Source organism: Petromyzon marinus, unplaced genomic scaffold, assembly GCF_048934315.1.
Source record: "Petromyzon marinus isolate PM22_M1 ecotype Great Lakes invasive population unplaced genomic scaffold, UKy_Petmar_22M1.pri1.0 PM_G_Scaffold_81, whole genome shotgun sequence".
NCBI lineage: Eukaryota > Metazoa > Chordata > Hyperoartia > Petromyzontiformes > Petromyzontidae > Petromyzon > Petromyzon marinus.
In genome coordinates this window covers 408,755-431,366 of record NW_027423037.1, presented here as the reverse complement: position 1 = coordinate 431,366, position 22,612 = coordinate 408,755, and the positions used below count along the sequence as shown (strand labels likewise).

The 22,612-nt window shown below is 43.0% G+C and overlaps 1 protein-coding gene across 2 annotated transcripts in view; it reads right to left on the bottom strand.

The window, feature by feature from the left end:
- LOC142921540 (uncharacterized) overlaps nt 1-22,612 on the bottom strand; it is a 36,491-nt gene that overhangs the window by 10,619 nt on the left and 3,260 nt on the right. For both annotated transcript variants that reach the window (XM_076062945.1, XM_076062946.1), the window contains 6 exons: nt 21,208-21,382; nt 17,720-17,936; nt 12,614-12,845; nt 8,710-8,798; nt 7,888-7,953; nt 1,808-2,153 (listed from right to left, as the gene is read on the bottom strand). In XM_076062945.1, the coding sequence (XP_075919060.1) occupies nt 1,808-2,153; nt 7,888-7,953; nt 8,710-8,798; nt 12,614-12,845; nt 17,720-17,936; nt 21,208-21,371 (1,114 nt within the window). In that variant the 5' untranslated portion in view covers nt 21,372-21,382. The remainder of the gene's footprint in view (nt 1-1,807; nt 2,154-7,887; nt 7,954-8,709; nt 8,799-12,613; nt 12,846-17,719; nt 17,937-21,207; nt 21,383-22,612) is intronic.

The following is a 22,612-nucleotide window of genomic DNA, read 5'->3' as shown; positions in this document are numbered from 1 at the left end:
TAAAGATTCTGATGGCACCCCAAAATTGCAAAATGTCTCTCTTCACAATAATAAAAAAAATAATTTCGTTTGGTCGATGAACAATTCATCCCGGCCAAATCTCTTAAACATAATTCACTATTGCTTCGCGAGGACATTAAACCCCGGAAACATTACTGGGTTAGGCACTTTAACATTCCACGACTTCAACCCTTCATTAAGCGTAACAATGATGATACATTCTGTGTTGATGTCCTCAAAAATAAGTCGCCAATTAAATATTTCACCTTGTCATCATATTACAAACGGTGCTTTGACTGACGACACACATCGTGGGGCTCATAGACTCTTTGTGTTTCTTCGGTAAAGTCACGACGTAGGTAAAATAAAATAAATAAAACAACTACATTAAATCACGACGTTTCGGGGGCAACACCAAGCTTCCGTCTTCATGGGGAAACCGTCACGGCAAAATTGCTGCATCAACTCGATACATAAATTCAGGTGGAAACCGTCACGGCAACATTGCCGCATCAACTTGATACAGAAATTCAGGTGGACACAGGTCACGGCAAAATTGCTGCATCAACTCGATACAGAAATTCAGGTGGAAATCGTCACGGCAACATTGCTGCATCAACTCGATACAGAAATTTAGGTGGAAACCGTCACGGTAAAATTGCTGCATCAACTTGATACAGAAATTCAGGTGGAAACCATCACGGTAAAATTTCTGCCTCAACTTCATACAGAAATTCAGGTGGAAATCGTCACGGTAAAATTGCTTGATACAGCTGTGACGGTTTCCACCTGAAGAAGGGAGCTTGGTGTTGCCTCCGAAACGTCGTGATTTAATTTAGTTGTTTTATCATTTATTTGTTTTTTAACTACGTCGTTACTTTGCTGAAAAAAAACACAGAGTGTGGTGAATCCTTGCAGTCACGAAAGCTTCAAATCTGGAAATAGTGGGGCTCACAAGGTAAATGTGTAGCAGCAGAGGTCTTGTTGAAAGAAGACAGTTGAAGCCAAACAAAACCGCATGCACGATTGGAACGTGTTCGCTTACCGTCTCCCCTGTGTAAACATGATGTTGACAAATCGGCTAGGTGATGATACTGTGTAGGAACCTCCTGGTTACTACACCACCAGCCCACAGGAGATTATTATTGTGTCAGTCTGTCGTGCATCCAAACATGGGAGGGGTGGGGCTGGGTGGGGAGGGGAGGGTGGGGAGGGGCTGGTGGGGAGGGGCTGGGTGGGGAGGGGAGGGTGGGGAGGGGCTGGGTGGGGAGGGGCTGCGTGGGGGGTGGGGCTGGCTGGGGAGGGGCTGGTCACCCCGTGGTGCCCTTATAAAACTCAACGTTTAACCTACTCACGCTGGCTTGTGCCTGCCCTCACAGTCGGGCATATTTACGGAACACACCACGTGGTGGTGCCGCCGTTGACCCTGGCCATTGACCGAGCAACCCAACAACGTTCCTACCAGCTCCTCCCTCCGCAGGAGAATGTGTTTAAGTTTAGGTATTGTGCCTAAGCAGTTCACTGCACTAAAAGCAATGGAATTTCACTTTTTGCTCCCCGAGATGCTTGCAGGTTGTTACCAAGACGAAACGAACAGAAGCTTTTTTTAGACATACTTTTTCGCTTAAATCAAAACGTTTGCCCGATGGCACAGCTTAAATTCCCGCATTTTGAACAGGGCCAAAAAGCGCCGCTCCGTCGTAAAAAAAAAAAAATCGGCCTTGAATCGATAGAACTATAAAGGGCACTTGATAAAAATAAAAAAAATGGAAAATGTGAGCACGTGAGAGCCCTCTCTCTCTCTCACGTGCGGAGCTGCTCCGCCTTCGACGCTCGTTCTCCACGCCGGGCTGCACAGGAGGAGTGGATCCAGGCTGCGACAACAACAACAACGCCGCCGGCCGCGCCTGTTCTGGGGCAGATCTCGGAAGCGGAGGCGGCGGCTCGGGGCCGGCAGCCTGCGTACCCCAGGCGGTGGTGCATGGGGGGGGAGGAGGAGGAGGAGGAGGCGCACGGGGCTTGGTGCGACGCCGCAGCGTGCCGAGCGGCGACGTGGCTCCAGCGGCCCGGGTCGAAGGCGAGGCCAACGGTGCGGGAGGGGGTGACCGGCTTCTTCCGGTCTCCTGTGCGAGGCGCGGCTGGCCTGGAGGGCTCTGAGCAGGAGACACAAGGTTTACATCGTTAGACCTCCTTTGCCAGTAGCCAAAATGTAATAATAGGGGGTTTTTCAACCTTTTTTCTGGCAACAAAACTGAAACCTTTTACATTATGAGACCTCCTTTGCCAGAAACAAGATATAGGAATAGGTTTTACCCTTTTAGTACGCCTTTTGGCGTCTTCTGGTCCAACACCAGTGGAGACTAGGCTCTAAGAAAAGCCGTCTCGCGTGTGGACCAATCAAATTCAAGGACAGTGCATATTATTATCAGAGTTGTCTCTTTTGTTTGCATTTTGACTGCTTGTGTTGTGGTTATTGCAAACATGATGCCTTGAATAAAGGTGTCAGTTTTTGTGCCAGTCAAAAGGGTAAAACCTATTCCTAAAACTGAAACCTTTTTACGAGGATTCATGTCGCTGCATTAACCACAATGCACGCCTTTTGGCGTCATCTGGTCGAGCACCAATTTGGGTCGAGGCTCAAAAGAAAGCCGTCCCTTGGCGTGGACCAATCAGTTTCAAGGACAATGCTACATATTATCATAGTATTTTTTTCGTTTGCATTTTGACTGCAAGTATTGTGGTTAATGCAGTAGACATGAATCCTTGTTAAAAGGTTTCAGTTTTGTTGCCAGAAAAAAGGGGAAAAACCCCTATTAAAACACAAAGTTGTTATGAGATATCCACCAAAGCCAAACCTATCTCCGGCACAATGCTGTACAACTATTTAATACATTTTGATTTAAAGCTTTCGTGACTGCAGTAATTCATATTCTTAGCTTTCGGTAAAGTCACGTTGAAGGGAAACAATAAAATAATAATATATACAAAACAACGTGACTTTACCGAAAGAGCTAAGAATATAACTATTTACTAATGGTGGTGTGTTATGTAACAAAGAACTTTATTGAAATCCAAAAACTAATTCGTTGAAATTTTTTTTTTTACAGCTATTGGCCAAACATCCCTGTGCAGGACCCTCTTGAATAGGAGTCTTCAGACTCAGTGCAACTTTCCTGAACATGTAATTATTCTTACGGGTGTAACACATTGCCATGCTGGTCAGTGGGAGATTGTTGAAGTATGATTAACTTAAGTGCAATTTTAATTTTTGAATGACGTGAAATATTAGGTAAAGAGGTATATAAGAAATAATCGATTTCAAGGAGCATCTTCATGATACTCAGCTCGAGTATCATGCCAATAATGGAAACTATTTATATTCCAGACGCTACGTCATTGGTTGGCTATGCACGATGTGAAAGACGTTCAACATACTGCCAATGCATTAAACATATGCAGTATCACAATAAAACAGCATGTAAATGCCACAAAAAACTTTGAAGGAGCCTGAAAAGGCTTCATAATTTTGTTTTTGAAGTGTGGTTGCTATAACAATTTTGTTAACAAAGAGATTAAGTAATCAAAGCCTTAGGTTTATTTTATCTCCATATATGTAAAAGACAAAAAGGTGTGAGTATGTGTCTGTTCAAAATGTTTAGCGAACTTCCCGACATGCAACAAACTTTAAATTTGCCATGTGGGTACTTTACAGACTGTACACCGTGCAAACCTTATACAAATACACTTTTGTTTTAGTTTTTTGGTGGGGGGGGGGGGAGCTCAATAATGTATTTGTTTTTGCACGGCAAAACATAAATGCTGTGACGTCAAATCTGTCACGTGACCCGCGCATGTGGAAGCCTAACGCATTGTAGTGTAGCATAGCCTGGCACAAGCGTCGTGGTGACGTCACCGCCACTTAGTGGCGAATGGCGGTTGTTGTTGTTGTGTATGTGTGTGTATGTGTGTGTGTATGTGTCTGTGTCTATGTGGAAGCGTAAAGCATTGTTGTGTAGTGGTTAGCGCGCTGTGTATGTGTCTGTGTGTATCTGTGTATGTGTGTGTGTCTGTGTGTATGTATGTTTGTGTGTGTGACTGTGTGTCTGTGTGTGTATGTGTGTGTGTCTGTGTGTCTGTGTATGTGTGTGTGTATCTGTGTGTATGTGTGTGTATCTGTGTGTGTCTATGTGTGTGTGTGTGTAAGCCTAACGCATTGTAGTGTAGTGGTTAGCGCTACGCCGCGCTACGAACCCGGCGACCCCCAGTTCGATTCCCGCTCACTGCCACCGCCGGCGACGATTATTTCAACCGCTCCTGGGCCTCCCCTAGGTCGACTCAGCCTCAAACGAGTAACTGCCGTGTTGTGTGTGAACATCGCCACCGGGGAGACAAAGGCGGCCGGGCGTGGTGGACCCAAGTCCCGGGCGAAGCCGGCTAGTGACAGCTCAGCCCGTGACGTGTATATCCATGCTGTGACCGTACAGCTCATGCAGGCCAACGATGCCATTACCCTCTCATATCCCGACCTGCATAGCGTTGGCACAACGGTGCACAGTAAAGTTCACGCCAAAGGCCCCTCGTGACGCGGTGCTGCCCAACGGGCGTTTGCCGATGTGCTGCTCCACCCATTCAGTCGCCTGCACGTGTTCACCTACACGTGTTCACCTACACGTGTTCGCCTACACGTGTTCGCCTACACGTGTCCGCCTACACGTGTTCACCTACACGTGTTCTCCTACACGTGTTCACCTACACGTGTTCACCTACACGTGTCCGCCTACACGTGTTCACCTACACGTGTCCGCCTACACGTGTCCGCGCAGCATCAGTAGGCTCCGAACGTTACTGAGCACGACATAGGTTGCAGTATTGAGAGGGGGGATATTGTTGAAACAGCACAATAAGTTGTGTCATGCTTTCTACAGGGTTGGGTGTGGGTGGGGTTGCACGTTCCTCCAGGGATTCAAGCGCTGTTCGTTCGGCCAATGCACACGGTGAAAGCAGACAAAGATACTGCTGCGCACTGCACTTCCATTTACTTCCTTTAGGTCACCGTCGAAAAAGTCTTGCTGGAGGGCAAATAAATAAAGAGGTTTCGATTTTAACTGAACATTAAACTAATTTTCAATGGTACAGTATCTTTTTTCCAAGTAGTGGTATCCCAAACGTTTCGCGGCTGCTTAAATTCCCTTTTCACACCATCGATATGTAAACTCCCCCTCGCCCCCTCGCCGGTCTGCACATGTTCACCCTCTCTACACCGTTCATCGTGCTAAGTCTGCCAATTAAATGCTAAATTCTATGCTAATTCCTTTGTCAAGGCGCTCTGTTTCTTCTCACACAGCTTAAAGGTCGCGGTCTGAGCTTGGCTTTTTCACTCCAGCGCTGTCCTCCAGACAGTCTCGTCCCTTCACCTGATGAAGGCCGCTTGCGTCGTGGCCGAAACGTCGTGAGAATTTTATCGTGTTATTTTAATTGATCAATTTATTATTTTATTCTCATTCTACGTGGTGGTGACTTTACCGAAAGAACCAAAGAAAATAAATGAGAGGCGTTTTTATTAACGGCTCGCAGCATTTAACAAAAGTCAGCTCACAACTCATCTATGGGATGTAGGGAAATAAAGATTCCTTTTCTGCTGGTGGACCCGTGCACGTTTTTTGTTTACAACCTTACTTTTAAGAGCAGCGCAACTGTAGCGTAAGGTTATTAATAATTTCTGGAAAAAAAAAAACAGCAAAGGGCTATCACTTAAAACGGTTCACCACAATGGATGGTACAAAAAAAACCTTGATTGAAAGCTTTCGTGACTGCAGTAATTCATATTCTTAGCTCTTTCGGTAAAGTCACGTTGAAGGGAAACAATAAAAAAATAAAATATATATAAAACAATAAAAATTCTCACGACGTTTTGACCATAACACAAACGGTCGTCATCAGGTGTGAAAAAACCGTTTGTGTTATGGTCGAAACGTCGTGAGAATTTTTATTGTTTTATATATATTTTATTATTTTATTGTTTCCCTTCAACGTGACTTTACCGAAAGAGCTAAGAATATGAATAAAGAAAACCCTCATTAAACAAACACTTAACGTCATATAAATCGACAACAAAAAGCTTTAAGAACAGGATTTGCCAGTGGTCAGCGATAACATCGACAAAAATATTACTCACCAGCTCACTTTATTTTCCGATGGGTGTGGAGGGCAAGCGGCACCTGGCCACGTGGTCCCTACCCTACAACTCAAGTGCCAAGGCCTACGTGCTATGGTGTAGCGCGCAGGGAGACGTGCCGCTAACAAGTCTCCTGCTTTTGAACTAAATACGAGAGAGTAAGTTCTAAGAGGGGCAGAGTAACGGCAAATTCAAACGTGTGCTCAAATTTGGACCTAAAACCGCACCGGTCTCAGTCTGTGGCACGTCCTGTAAATCACAAACTGGAGAAGCCACGTTGATCTTGGCATTAAGCCTGCACACGCTTCGAATTGAAATGTACATTGCACTGTATGCACACAACATTACACCTGATGATGACCGTTTGTGTTATGGTCGAAACGTCGTGAGAATTTTTATTGTTTTATATATACATTATTATTTTATTGTTTCCCTTCAACGTGACTTTACCGAAAGAGCCAAGAATATGAATTACTGCAGTCACAAAAGCTTTAAATCAAAATTATTGGTGTTTTGTTGCTGCAAATATGGCGATGGGGTTCCTCCCCTTGCACATGATAAATGTATCACGCACGGTATTCATGCCACAGCCTGCACCCCGCTTGAAAGTTTTTTGTGCTTCCCATAGAGGGGCATACTTCCCACCCCCCGGGTTGAGAACCACTGTATTAACCTTTTAAATAGTACATTGTAATAACTGTTAACATATATACGCAAAAAACATGTCGCACCAACAATTTAAATGTGTATTGAGTGACACCTACAGCAACCACGATACATCTGCATTAAAATAAACTGATACATTTGAATTTAAATATTTCAAAAGTAAATCAAGGTATGTGATAAATATAAACTTAAAATCGGCTGTAATTTAATCATTCAACAATCCAGTTGTACAGTGATCACTGAATTAACAGTACTTACCCTGAATTTGATGATTCTCAACATCAATGGAATCAGCATGAATCATACTATACAGCTAAATAAATCGCTAATGCTTCCAAAAGGGTGCACTGTCAGCTAAATTGGTCTAAAACATGTTTTACCAGTGAATAATTTCTGGAAAGTTGTTGTTTTGCAGTTTACACCTACACCTGTACAACTTATTCCACCAAGATAACTTACACAAATTCTCAAAATGGCATTAACTGATTTAGTTGATAGCTAAAATTATTTTCCAATACGATTCTAACAATAAAGTGAACCAGAAAACAAAGATAACGAACTATAGGACTACACTGCATAACACATTGATATTTTTGTGGGGACCTTATAAGCTCCCCACAAAATATCAATGCCACATTTTAAAATGTAAAAAGGGTAATTACGAGTGTTGTATTATATTTAAAAAAATGTCTTTCACGTTGAATTATAAGGTCGGCATGACGGAAAATTATCTTTTTCAACAGTTTGATGTGCAAAAAAATGCGTAACATTTTAATGACACAGTCTGCTTTAGCTTTGAAGCTATGAATCATGTTGACAGGTTTCAAGGTTTTTTTGCCAAAGGCAAGCTTTAATTTGAATCATAGCACCATAATTCAAGACAGTTCTTCAAGGGCAACTGAGTATTAAAAGGGAACGGGGTTAGCGCTAAAAAGTGATGGGCCTGTGCGACATTTACCGCTGTGAGCACAAGCATGAGGAATTATTTTCTGTTTAGCACTGCCGTTAGTATCGTTAGCGGGGCTGTAAACAGAGTTAGTACTTACGTCTCTGCTACTGTCACCATGCATTGAGCTGTTGGAACCACGCTCGGAAACATCATCATCATCACTCTGGGAAAGCCACAGCAGCAGAATGAGGACATGACACGCGGGTAAGCAAAGACAGCAAATACTCAACAATGCGCACGGGGGGAAGTTGTTAGAATAACCAAAACAGCTAGAAGTAGCTGGTTGCGTGTGTTAGTATCAACAGCAAGAACATGTCCCAACAGCGTTCAAAGCAAGCTTCTGCACGCAACGTGTTAGTATATTCAAATATAAGCGGAAATATAAAAATAAAAAGCAAATGCCTCCAGAATACATTTGAACTATAAACACACCGACTTGTTACAAATATATATTTTGTTACTGGCAAAGGAGATCTCATAATGTAAATGCTCACCCCGAGCCCTCAATACTCTGATGGTGCGCTGTTTTTGAGTTGTACGCCTTTTGGCGTCTTCTGGTCCAACACCAGTGGAGACTAGGCTCTAAGAAAAGCCGTCTCGGGTGTGGACCAATCAAATTCAAGGACAGTGCCAATATTATTATTATCAGAGTTGTCTTTTTTGTTTGCATTTTGACTGCTTGTGTTGTGGTTATTGCAAACATGATGCCTTGAATAAAGGTGGCAGTTTTTGTGCCAGTCAAAAGGGTAAAACCTATTACTATATCTTGTTACAAACATGTCTCCGTGTATCTACACATGACACTCCTCTCGACAAGAGAATAACACACCGTTTAATGAAGTCACAAGAGAACACCACGGCAAGAAAAAACACCGCTCAATTTCAAATACGCAGGGGTGCAAGTGTGTCACGTACTGACCTTCTTTATCTTTGGCCGCAAAAAGCTCCAAAGCCCTTTGTGTTTTTTCTCCGGGAGGTCTGCGTTGTCGTTCAGGCCATGGCCCAGCTCTGTAACGCAAAGAGAGCCACTCAATACATCCACAGGGTACTCTTTGGTTCTATTCGCTAAAGTCACGTAACAAGCAAAAAAAAAATTCTCACAACGTTTCGGCCACAACGCAAGCGGCCTTCATCAGGTGAAGGGACCGTGCTGTCATGAGGACAGCGTTGGAGTGAAAACAGCCAAGCCCAGGTCGCGTACTTTAAGCTGTGTGGGAGGCTGTTTTCACTCCAATGCTGTCCTCATGACAGCACGGTCCCTTCACCTGATGAAGGCCACTTGTGTTGTGGCCGAAACGTCGTGAGAATTTTTCAATTTTTATTTTGTTGTTGTTTAAACCTTTTTACAAGGATTCATGTCTACTGCATTAACCACAATACCTGTGCACCAATCAGTTTCAAGGACAATGCACCATATATTATCATAGTATGTTTTTTGTTTGCATTTTGACTGCAGGTATTGTGGTTAATGCAGTAGGCATGAATCCTTGTTAAAAAGGTTTCAGTTTTGTTGCCAGAAAAAAGGGGAAAAACCCAACTATTATTAAAGTTAAATTAATTAAGCCTTTCAGTACATGGTCTATTTTTTTATTAATTGTACGACGCTTGAAACCCAAGAAACTTCAAATTGCAAAAGGTGTACTATTTTCACGCACGTACCAAAATTATCAAGGTGTTTATTAAATGTTGATATAAACATGCATATTACACCATACTTGTGTATATATTTTTTTTAGGTACACCTCTACGTAGCGTTCACATTGTTCATTGTAACAATACTTCTCCACTAGATGGCAGGATTGTAAAAAAAAAATATTTTACACTTAAATTTCGATTTAAAGCTTTCGTGACTGCAGTGATTCATATTCTTGGCTCTTTCGGTAAAGTCACGTTGAAGGGAAACAATAAAATAATAAAAAAATATATAAAACAATAAAAATTCTCACGACGTTTTCACACCTGAAGATGACCGTTTGTGTTATGGTCGAAACGTTGTGAGAATTTTTATTGTTTTATATATATTTTATTATTTTATTGTTTCCCTTCAACGTGACTTTACCGAAAGAGCTAAGCTTATATATTTTACACTTCTTCAATTTCCCACCGGGTGGCGCTGGTGGCACACAAAATGCAGCAAAGCGCGCAGCAGAGAACGGCGCTGATTGTGCCAAGGGGTTGAAACTTGCAGCCCGTCACGGTAACCATGGAGCTGTCCAAGCACGGACATTCTAAGCCTCCCAAGCCATTATTAATGCGGCCAAGAAGTCAGTTCACCCACATGGTGGCCGCACACGGGACGTGTGAACATTCCGTGCTCGATTCCAGCAGCCAGCAAGCCCAAACATGCAGCTCATAAACTCGCACGCACGCACAAACAAATAACACGAACAATCCTCTGCATTAGTAATAGGTTTTACCCTTTTGACTGGCACAAAAACTGACACCTTTATTCAAGGCATCGTGTTTGCAATAACCACAGCACAAGCAGTCAAAATGCAAACAAAAAGACAACTCTGATAATAATATTGGCACTGTCCTTGAATGTGATTGGTCCACACGCGAGACGGCTTTTCTTTAGAGCCTAGTCTCCATTGGTGTTGGACCAGAAGACGCCAAAAGGCGTGCAACTCAAAAACAGCGCACCATCAGAGTATCGAGGGCTCGGGGTGAGCATTTACATTATGAGACCTCCTTTGCTATGCATGGGTAGCCAAAGGAACGACAGAGAAATCCAATCACGGCGGCTTTAGGTTCGAAGCCAATTCATGCGCTTTGCCTACTGACACAAATTAGCACGAGGCAGAGGCGACTAAATTTCGATTTGAAGCCTTCGTGACTGCAAGGATTCATCTTCTTTGGTTCTTTCGGTAAAGTCACCATCAATAAAATTCTCACGACGTTTCGGCCATTCTACGTGGTGTTGGTGACTTTACCGAAGGAACCAAAGAAGATGAATCCTTGCAGTCACGAAAGCTTTAAATCGAAATTTAACCTCTACGGGGAGGGATTTCACACAACCTTAAGCACCTGAAGACGGCCTCTTGCGTTGTGGCCGAAACGTCGTGAGAATTTTATCGTGTTATTTTATTATCTTATTATTCTCATTCTACGTGGTGGTGACTTTACCGAAAGAACCAGAGGCGACTAGACCGAGAGTGAGCAGACTGAGAGAGTTTGCCGGGCGGACTGATTTCAAGCAATGCTCACATCAGCATCTAACTAGAGATATTTGAGCAGATACCACGTGCACTATTTACTTTTAAAATGCTAGCAGTTATGAACACTGTCACAAAAGTAGGCACAGCAACTAGAATATACTTGTAAGAGACCTCTACGTGGATAGCAAGGCTATTTATTATAGTGGAGGGGGGGGGGGGGGTATCAAAACTGAAAGTCAGATGACCAGGGCATATTTCCAGGATGCTGACAAGTAAAATACCTTGAAACCCAAAAGATATACCGATGTCTGAAAACTTTAGAGGTGAAACAAATGAGTAGAATATCAAAAAATTAAAACTTCAGAAGGTGCACACGGTTTAAAGCATCACCACATGGGGGTCCGCGATTCCAAATGAACTATAATAATGATAAAAGTACGTGAAAGGAAGACAAGTGTCATTGCATTTGGAATCTCAGAAAAAAAACCATAAACAGACCATAGACTATTCTTAGCTCTTTCGGTAAAGTCACGTTGAAGGGAAACAATAAAATAATAAAATATATTTTGTTTAAAATATATTTTATTGTTTCCCTTCAACGTGACTTTACCGAAAGAGCTAAGAATATGAATTACTGCAGTCACGAAAGCTTTAAATCAAAATTTAGACAATAGACTGTACATCAGAACGATTGAAATGAGAACAGAATTATTTCCAGGTATATCAGGGTAGTGTGGAAGGCATCAAAATGAAATATAAAAAAATGTATTGCATGATGATATAAGAAACATTTTTACGCGTTATATATAGGCCTGTAATGTACAAAATATAGTCGCACATGAACACATACACACATATATACAGACGTCTAAAACAAATTGTTATCTTAAAAGTCATACCGATAAAATAAACAATTCTAGGTCAAATTTCGATTTAAAGCTTTCGTGACTGCAAGGATTCATCTTCTTTGGTTCTTTCGGTAAAGTCACCACGTAGAATGAGAATAAAATAATAAATTAATAAAACACAGTAAAATTCTTACGACGTTTCGGCCACAACACAAGTGGCCCTCTTCAGGTGAAAGGAACAGACCTGTCGTCTGACCTTTATTGTGTTATTTTATTTTATTAATTTATTATTTTATTCTCATTCTACGTGGTGACTTTACCGAAAGAACCAAAGAAGATGAATTCTAGGTCAATAACCAGGAGGTTCTATTGACAAGTCTAAAAGAAACTGCAGGGAAGGTAGGCTTTAAGCCAGCCTTATAAAGGACCGCCATGATAAAACTAATTTTTTATTCTTTGGTTCTTTCGGTAAAGTCACCACCACGTAGAATGAGAATAAAATAATAAATTGATAAAATAAAATAACAAAATAAAATTCTCACGACGTTTCGGCCACAACACAAGCGGCTCCAGCGCTGTCCTCCAGACAGTCTCGTCCCTTCACCTGATGAAGGCCGCTTGTGTTGTGGCCGAAACGTCGTGAGAATTTTATTGTGTTATTTAATTTTATTAATTTATTATTTTATTCTCATTCTACGTGGCGGTGACTTTACCAAAAGAACCAAAGAAGGATGAATCCTTGCAGTCACGAAAGCTTCAAATCGAAACGAATTTTTTGTTCTTTTCCATCAGCTCAAAAGTAACGTTAAAACAAAACCTCTGCTCCTGTCGACGGCGTACACCTCCTTGACGCCGAGCTCGGACAGCGAGCACGACGTATCGAGCAGCTCCGTCTCGCTGGCGTCCCCGAACAGCGCGGTGTGGTGGACGTTAAGCTCGCACTCGTTGCAGATGTCGGGCAGCAGCGCTTGCAGGGCCGCGCGCGGGCTCGCCAGAACCACGGTCTTCTTACGCGCTCGCGAGTAGTTCACCGTCAGCCGCACCGTTTGCTGAAAAACAAATTAAGTGATGTAATACTCTTTGCTTCTATTCGGTAAAGTCACGTAGGTAAAAAAATCACGACGTTTCGGCCACAACAACACAAGTGACCTTCATCAGGTGAAGGGACCGTGCTGTCACGAGGACAGCGTTGGAGTGAAAACAGCCAAGCCCAGGTCGCGTCCTTTAAGCTGTGTGGGAGGAAGCAACAGGCTTTGACAAAGGAATTAGTATAAACATGAGCACGATGTACGTAGGAGGTGCATGGGCCATGACCTGAGCTTGGCTGTTTTCACTCCAACGCTATCCTCATGACAGCACGGTCCCTTCACCTGATGAAGGCCGCTTGTGTTGTGGCCGAAACGTCGTGATTTTTGTTATTTTATTTTTTACCTACGTGACTTTACCCAATAGAACCAAAGAGTATGGATCCTTGCAGTCACGAAAGCTTTAAATCTAGAATTAAGAGATTTAAGTAGAGGATCGACGAATTGAATGCTGTAGTTAAAAAATCCCGTCTTTGTTTACCCTCTTAGGATCCAGCTGTCAACGTTCATTAAATTTCTCCATTTAAAAATGAAATACTGGGCTAGGCTGTGGATTAAGGGGGACTAAAACTGGGTTACACTTGGTCTGAATTACAGTCTAAAACCTCACGATGTGCTGTAGTGGAGGTTCAATGGGACAGGAAGCCCACCTCTTCACACAAATAACAATGTTATTGTATTTGTCTCTCACCCAATGGGGCCTTTGCCTTTGCAGGAAAACTCTGCACCAGTTTCGACCTTGTGAATTGCCCTTTTAAACAAATGCTGTTTCCAGCTGTTTAGAACAGCAGCACCATTAAAGCTATGGTGGATTCAGCAGCAGAAAACAGAAAAACTATACACAAACTCAAGTTTGTGGTGGAGGATCATGGGTAATGAATACATAATAAACAGACTGTAAAATTATGTTTTGTCTTTCTGTTCCCCCCCTTGTACTGTGACTCTGTACTGGGCTCATGCTCAGTCCCAACAAAAACCTTTTTGTAATGATGTTTCATCCATTCTGCCTATGGACCTTCCAGACCAATATTTTCCAGCAGTGCAGACAAAGCATGATTTCAGAAAGTAAGCTGGTTTCGAATTTCTGGGTCACATCACCAGTATATAACCTGCTTAACAAATGCTGCTGTGTAATATTCCATATATCCTGGATGACAGGATGCATGCATTTGTACCCCTGGGGAGAGCCTCTAACTAAGCAAATTCATCGTGTAACTTGTATGATTCACGATAAAGGTTTTTGGGTGAGATCGCATTATTTATAAATGTGTCGTAAAACCCTCCACCACCCGACATGGCCAAAGCAGTAAACATGTGTCACGTTCACAAAAGACAAAATATTCTAGATTTGAAGCTTTCGTGACTGCAAGGATCCATACTCTTTGGTTCTATTCGGTAAAGTCACGTAGTAGGTAAAAAAATAAAACAAAAATCACGACGTTTTGGCCACAACACAAGCGGCCTTCATCAGGTCAAGGGACCAGCCCATCTAGAGGACAGCGCTGGAGTGAAACACAGCCAAACTTAAAGGTCGTAGTCTGAGCGTGGCTGTGTTTCACTCCAGCGCTGTCCTCGAGACAGCCTGATCCCTTCACCTGATGAAGGCCGCTTGTGTTGTGGCCGAAACGTCGTGAGAATTTTATTGTTTTATTTTTTTACCTACGTGGTGACTTTACCGAATAGAACCAAAGAGTAAAAGACAATTAGTTCACTACTTTAGCCCATTTGCGCGTTGAAGAGTGAATCCACAACATAATTTACAACATTGTGAATACGACGTTTCGCTGGTGATTAGATCCAGCATCATCGGGCAATTCGCCAGAATGGTGAAGCCCTCTCTGCTTGCTCCCGGTCTTAAATAGAGCAGCAGTAGGGTGACGTCATCATTTAACTCATATCAGGCACAGCGATTAGAGGTGGATAGGGGGAGGGTATTGTAATTATATAATAGATTGGTAATTATTCAATTGTTATTAATTACTAATAGTTTCCCCTATAAGGAATTGTAGTTGCAATATAATTAATTTAACAATAAGGGTTACGACACGTTTATAAATAACGCGATCCAACCCAAAAGCCTTTATTATGAATAATATTGGTCACGAAAGCCTACGTGTTAAACTTGTAAGATGAAAATAAATGCACCAAAGGTTATCGGTCTGTATCCAGCTATATGCCTCTGTGTCTAGTATACAATAAACAACCATCACAAGATAAAATCTAAGACGTTTTGTCATTTGGTAGAATATCAACTAATGTACCATGGCCTCTGGTAAAATTGGGCTTTCACAACATTTACATACTCGCTAAACATTCTAAACTAGCCCCTGATCCTGGTGTACAATGCAAAGCCACCACCGGAGAGAAGATCAAGGCCTTGTTCACTGATCCCCAGGATTAAAGCACCTGCAGTTGCTAAGCATGCTTAAATTACATTTCAGACTAAACAATGCAGAGTAGAATTGGAAATACGTAATAGATTTGGATATCATGGAAAACACATGTCTCTAATTACCAATATGTATCCATATCTCTGTTTAAGAGCATTTCATTATTGTAATTTAATTGTACTTGTGTTGGTGTCAATAAAGTAGGAAATATGGAAACAGTTGCATAAAACTATGACAGTATAGGCTGACCTGGCTATAAATCAAAAGTAAACGCATCTACGCCTCCTTGTAAGGAACGAGACAGGAAGACTTCTCCACAACTCTGGATGTCGCCTGATGAAGCTGGTTGTAATTACTGGCAAAACGTCGTACTCAGATTGTAAATGTTGTGGCTTGGCTCCCCAACACACCGGTGTGCTGTACTAGTACACTACACTATACACTACACTACTATACACTACACTATACACTACTAGACACTACACTATACACTACTATACACTACACTACACTATACACTACTATACACTACACTATACACTACTATACACTACACTATACACTACTATACACTACACTATACACTACACACGAGTGCTGTACTAGTGACGAATCGTCCACGTTCTGTTTACGCGACAGCCCTTACTAGTTGGCTGTGTCGGGTGGTGGCGGGTTTTCACGACACAACATTTATATATTTATACGCGGTCTAACCCAAAAACCTCTATGATGGATGATATTGGTCGCGAAAGCCTGCTACGTGTTAAACTGACCAACTCCAACTCTGCCTGACCACCACAGTCCCACTCAAATAGTCACACAAAGTGGCTGCATCTTAGCCCTTCGTATTATTCATAAGACTGCCGGTCTCCTTTTACCAATTGAAATCTTACTCCAACCATTCACATATTTCCAAGAGGAAATTTGACTTCCTCATTACTACCAAGTAACGAGGCAGTCAAATTTAAAAGATTTAACAACAAAAAGCATCGTACGCTTTTCGAAGCAGACTTCAACTTTGCACAGAAGAACGGAACGGTCCAACTCTCTCTTCTCAATAAAGCCAAGTATGGCGCGTAAATACTTTGATCTAAAAGCAATCCATCCTTTTCACTGAATGCAAGTGATAAATATAATCACAGCCGGTGAAGTGACGAGAGGGAAATATTTTCCTTTAAAATTAATTAGGTTGCAATGTTTATACAAGATGCTTAAAAGTAAAAAAAAATATTTAAATAAGAATGTTTGCATAGCATATTCCACCCATGGATAAGTATTATCATCATCATCCGCATCATCATTCAGTATAAATTTTCTACTGGATGAATGCTAAGTATAGCCTGGTAAAAACATGATCTGCAGGCGAACTGAGCCAAAGCAAAATGTAGTTACTCTTTGTTTTTTTGTCGGCAAAGTCACGTATAAATAAGAAATAATAAAATAACATAATAGCGTACGACGTTTCGGTTGCAACACAAGCAGCCATCATCAGGTACAGAAGAGCTAAATTTACGAGAGAGGGGAGACACATAACCTCAGATGTATACACAGACACCCAAGTACTGGGGAACTAACACAGATACAACAGGGGACACAGAGAGAGAAGCATACCAGACAAACAGGGTTTATAAACATTTGGAAACCATATAAAGCAACACAGTCGGTCGGTCAAAACACAATCAACGCGTAGTCCGGTTGATCACGCTATTTCAAAGATTGATAAATTGCAAGTTGTAAACTGGCGGGTAACACCAACCGGTGCATCCAGTGAGGCATGATGTGATAATGGCATTTCATCATGTTTCATTAGTCAAGATACCAAAATCCAACCAAATCCAGTCTCACAAATATTTCCATTCATAAGTAGATTTGACCCGAAGGGTCAAGGTTTCCCGATGATACTCATCGCGTGACGGTGTAGTCGGCAGCATGCGTGCAAGGTTCAGAAATGAATCCGGCACACTGTCACAAAGGTCAAATCGGAGAGCCATGTATATAACACGGTAATCCACAGATGGACCCTAATACAAAACTGTACAACATCCTTTTACCTGTAACAACACGCGAGACTTTCTACAAAGTGTCAACAAGCACGACACGGCCGAGGAAATGTGTGAAAGACGCCTAATGTAGAAGCTAACCAATTGAAGGCAATGACGTCTAAAATGTACTTAAGGAGAATTTAACTAAAATTGTGTACTGACAACGTACACACATGCTGTGTTAACACACACCCATAGCCACATCTAGCTCAAAGTGTAGTTTCAAACTCTTATAATTCATCTAATAATAGTTATTTGCATGTACGCATGAACCGGGCCACTTTGCTTACACGTCCATTTTGCTAATCAGCTTTGTCACTCCGAGATCTCTACGCAGGTTTCAGCGCGTTTCGACTGTACAAAGTCTTGTCTACGACGAGGCCGCGTCAGCGAATCAACGCTTTACCTCCGGGACAACGGGCTGCATCGGCTTCTCCAGTCGGTCATCGCCGGCGGGCCGAGGTTTGAGGAGGGCCGTCCCAGCACCGAGGGCCCCCAGCGGTGTGCTGGGCCCGTACTGTAGAGGCGATGCATCGTCCCTCGATAGCAGCTCCAGGGTGTGGCCGTCAGGGCTCAACCAGTAGGAACCGCAGAGTTCAATCAGGAGGTCCATCACCGTCCTGCTGCTCACACAGCAACACGTGGGCAGCAGCAGCAGCAGCACAGACCGCAGCTCCAAGTCAACGTCAAACTGTGAGCAATGCGCAGGACATTTGTTGTTCCCGACTGAGGCCCGACTCGTAATTTAGAAACCAGAAAATTGTTCAAAAGATGCAGCGTGATATTCTTACAGTCTGGCTATGAACGCTCGCGAATGCGTTTGTGTCATGTTTACATTCGATGTGTGGAGTGTAATTTAAATTACTGTTTACGGGCCATAGCAATGAGTATGGAATGTAAGTAAAAAATTGTACACAATGCATCTTCAAAACACTCACCATCCTAACGTATTACGAGGAGGGGGATCAATCATACGTCTTGTTCACACTCATGGATTTCAAACACGGCTTAACAAGTTAAAACGTGTTGCATGGATACAAAATATATTTTTAATGTTGTATTCAAAATGACCGTAAATGTTTTCCAAGAAATAAAATGGCGTGTTTATTATATCCATAGCGATTATTTGCGCATTTAACAAATCCCCAAAAAAATAACACGCCGGCAGATGCAATCACCCAAAAGATGACCACATTACAGACAACTGGAAATAGCTCGTTATAAAATTGCTTGCAAAGAGGGCAATTTGACCTCGCGGCCATGAAGATTTATGCTTCGTGAAAATAACACATTTATTTTAATGCATTTAAAACCCGCTGTGTGAGCACAGAAACATTCCACGTGGAGCCAGTTTTACCGTGGATCATTCGCCCACCCACGCAGCACGTCCACCACTCTCATTAAACTCCACTCACCACTCTTATTAAACTCCACTCACCACTCTTATTAAACTCCACTCACCACTCTTATTAAACTCCACTCACCACTCTTATTAAACTCCACTCACCACTCTTATTAAACTCCACTCACCACTCTTATTAAACTCCACTCACCACTCTCATTAAACTCCACTCACCACTCTTATTAAACTCCACTCACCACTCTCATTAAACTCCACTCACCACTCTTATTAAACTCCACTCACCACTCTTATTAAACTCCACTCACCACTCTTATTAAACTCCACTCACCACTCTTATTAAACTCCACTCACCACTCTCATTAAACTCCACTCACCACTCTTATTAAACTCCACTCACCACTCTTATTAAACTCCACTCACCACTCTAATTAAACTCCACTCACCACTCTTATTAAACTCCACTCACCACTCTCATTAAACTCTACTCACCACTCTTATTAAACTCCACTCACCACTCTTATTAAACTCCACTCACCACTCTTATTAAACTCCACTCACCACTCTTATTAAACTCCACTCACCACTCTTATTAAACTCCACTCACCACTCTTATTAAGCTCCACTCACCACTCTTATTAAACTCCACTCACCACTCTCATTAAACTCCACTCACCACTCTTATTAAACTCCACTCACCACTCTTATTAAACTCCACTCACCACTCTTATTAAACTCCACTCACCACTCTTATTAAGCTCCACTTTTATTAAGCTCCACTCACCACTCTTATTAAACTCCACTCACCACTCTCATTAAACTCCACTCACCACTCTCATTAAACTCCACTCACCACAATATTAAACTCCACTCACCACTCTTATTAAACCCACTCACCACTCTCATTAAACTCCACTCACCACTCTCATTAAACTCCACTCACCACTCTTATTAAACTCCACTCACCACTCTCATTAAACTCCACTCACCACTCTTATTAAACTCCACTCACCACTCTCATTAAACTCCACTCACCACTCTTATTAAACTCCACTCACCACTCTCATTAAACTCCACTCACCACTCTTATTAAACTCCACTCACCACTCTTATTAAACTCCACTCACCACTCTTATTAAACTCCACTCACCACTCTTATTAAACTCCACTCACAACTCTCATTAAACTCCACTCACCACTCTTATTAAACTCCACTTACCACTCTCATTAAACTCCACTCACCACTCTTATTAAACTCCACTCACCACTCTTATTAAACTCTACTCACCACTCTCATTAAACACCACTCTTATTAAACTCCACTAACCACTCTCATTAAACTCCACTCACCACTCTTATTAAACTCCACTCACCACTCTTATTAAACTCCACTCACCACTCTTATTAAACTCCACTCACCACTCTTATTAAACTCCACTCACCACTCTTATTAAACTCCACTCACCACTCTCATTAAACTCCACTCACCACTCTTATTAAACTCCACTCACCACTCTCATTAAACTCCACTCAGGGACTCCCCGGCCCTACGCCCTTATAAGGGCGAGGTCAGAGGAAACCAGAGTGTAGACCCTGGGCCGGGGTCAGTGGTCAGCCCCCCCTAGGGTGATCACAGCGGAGGAGCCGAGAGCGTTGCCAGCGTCACGGCACGCTGGGAGTAGGCCGTGTCCCTAGGGCTGTAGCAGCGCATCAGGACTGTCGGGGAGCGCTGTGTTGTAATAAAGGAGTTGTCTATACGAAGGTGTGTCTACGGAACCCATTACGCCTGTGCCAAACTTGGGCGGCCATAAAATGCTTACCCATCCATCGCTTGATCCCCGCAGGAATGGAATGAGTGTGCGTGTGTGTGTAGCGGTTAGCGCTACGCTGCGCTATGAACCTGGCGACCCGGGTTCGATTCCCGCTCACGGCCAACACCGGTGACGATTATCTGAACGGGTCCCGGGCCTCCCCTAGGTCGACTCAGCCTCAAATGAGTACCTGGTGCGGTGGATAAAAACATTGCCACTGGGGAGACAAAGGCGGTCGGGCGTGGTGCTGGCCACCCACCCCCTCGTGTACCGTTCCGGCCTTCATAAGTGCTCGCTAACAGCACTTGCCCCAACTGTCTGTTAAGGCTACACGGGGGATCTTTGTGTTTGTGTGTGCTCGCTAACAGCACTTGCCCCTACAGTCTGTTACAGGCTACACGGGGGATCTTTGTCTTTGTGTGTGCTCGCTAACAGCACTTGCCCCTACAACTCTGTTACAGGCTACACGGGGGATCTTTGTCTGTGCTCGCTAACAGCACTTGCCCCTACAGTCTGTTACAGGCTACACGGGGGATCTTTGTCTTTGTGTGCTGCTCGCTAACAGCACCACTTGCCCCTACAGTCTGTTACAGGCTACACGGGGGATCTTTGTCTTTGTGTGCTGCTCACTAGCAGCACTTGCCCCTACAGTCTGTTACAGGCTACACGGGGGATCTTTGTCTGTTTATCTTTGTGTAAATAATCCAAGTGCACGACACGCACCTCCCGTCGACTCGGGCCACGTGGTGCGCCCCGCCCGGCAGGATGACGTTGAGCTCCACGTTGTCCACTGGGGGGCCGTCGCCACCGTCCGGTGGGTCTAAGTTGGGGGTCCCAGTCTGGGACTGGGACCGCGTCAGCGGTGGTACCGGCGCACGGGGCTTCATCTTCCGGGCTGCTGCGGAACGACAACAAAATAAAGAGCAGTGGGACGTTGCGCTGCTAGGCCGTTTTAAGGATTTATATTGTTACATCAACAAGGGGGGTGGGGTGTGCAGTCAGGGTTGATGCAGGTACATTCGTTAGGTCAAGGCGAAGCCACTCATTCTCCAACGTCGGTGGACTGGCGATTTGTTAGGAACAACGAATGATCGGCCACTTAAGAGATCACAAGGCAATGGGGATCAATGCGTCAACATTCAACCCTGACTTAAAACTGCAATTAATCAAGTGATAGGCGTGTGACCGCCCTTACACACATCACTTTCAGATCTCGCATGGCCACGTGCACCTATATTCACAAATTGAAAGGAAATTAATGTATTCATTTAGTGGTTAGCAGCAGTAATGTATGATCATGATGCTTTAAATAAATAAAACATTTCATAAAAACGAAGCAGATGGAACCATTATATTACAAACACAGTAGCTCCATGTGATGCTTATGTAAAACGCAATATCTACGTAAATGCAATTGCCAGTTCAACGTAACACGTTTGCTACTTTGTTGCATGCAATTTCACGTTCACTTAAAATTGGGCAGTGCTCTTTGAATACATCTTGCACTGACTGTGCAAGCCCTGTACCGCCATGAAATTACTACACAGAGAAGTTATATTAAATCACTCTTGACAACAGGATGTTGATGAGTGATTAGCACGTGATGAGTCATTCATTGATCCGTTCGTTTTTTTAAAAATCATCTATCAGTATGGTGGGGGGGGGGTGTGGTCACTCCGTCAAGTAACCAGTTAACATTATCAAGACACACCTTAGTACATGACTTAAGTGAGTTTAGGGGTGTGATCAGTACGTACGATATAATTTTTGTTTGGGTGAATAATTATCCCGAATGTTTACGATCTGACCACTTACTGCATTCTTGGCGTAATGCAGTAAGAGTGTGAGTGTGTGTATGTGTGTGTATGTGAGTGTGTATGTGTGTATGTGAGTGTGTATGTGAGTGTGTGTATGTGTGTGAGTATGTATATGAGTGTGTATGTGAGTGTGTGTGTGAGTGTGTATGTGAGTGTGTATGTGAGTGTGTATGTGAGTGTGTATGTGTGTATACAGTCTGTTAAGGTAATATGGGGGATCTTTGTCGTTGTTGTGTATATGAGTGTGTATGTGTATGTATGTGAGTGTGTATGTGTATGTGAGTGTGTGTGTATGTATATGAGTGTGTATA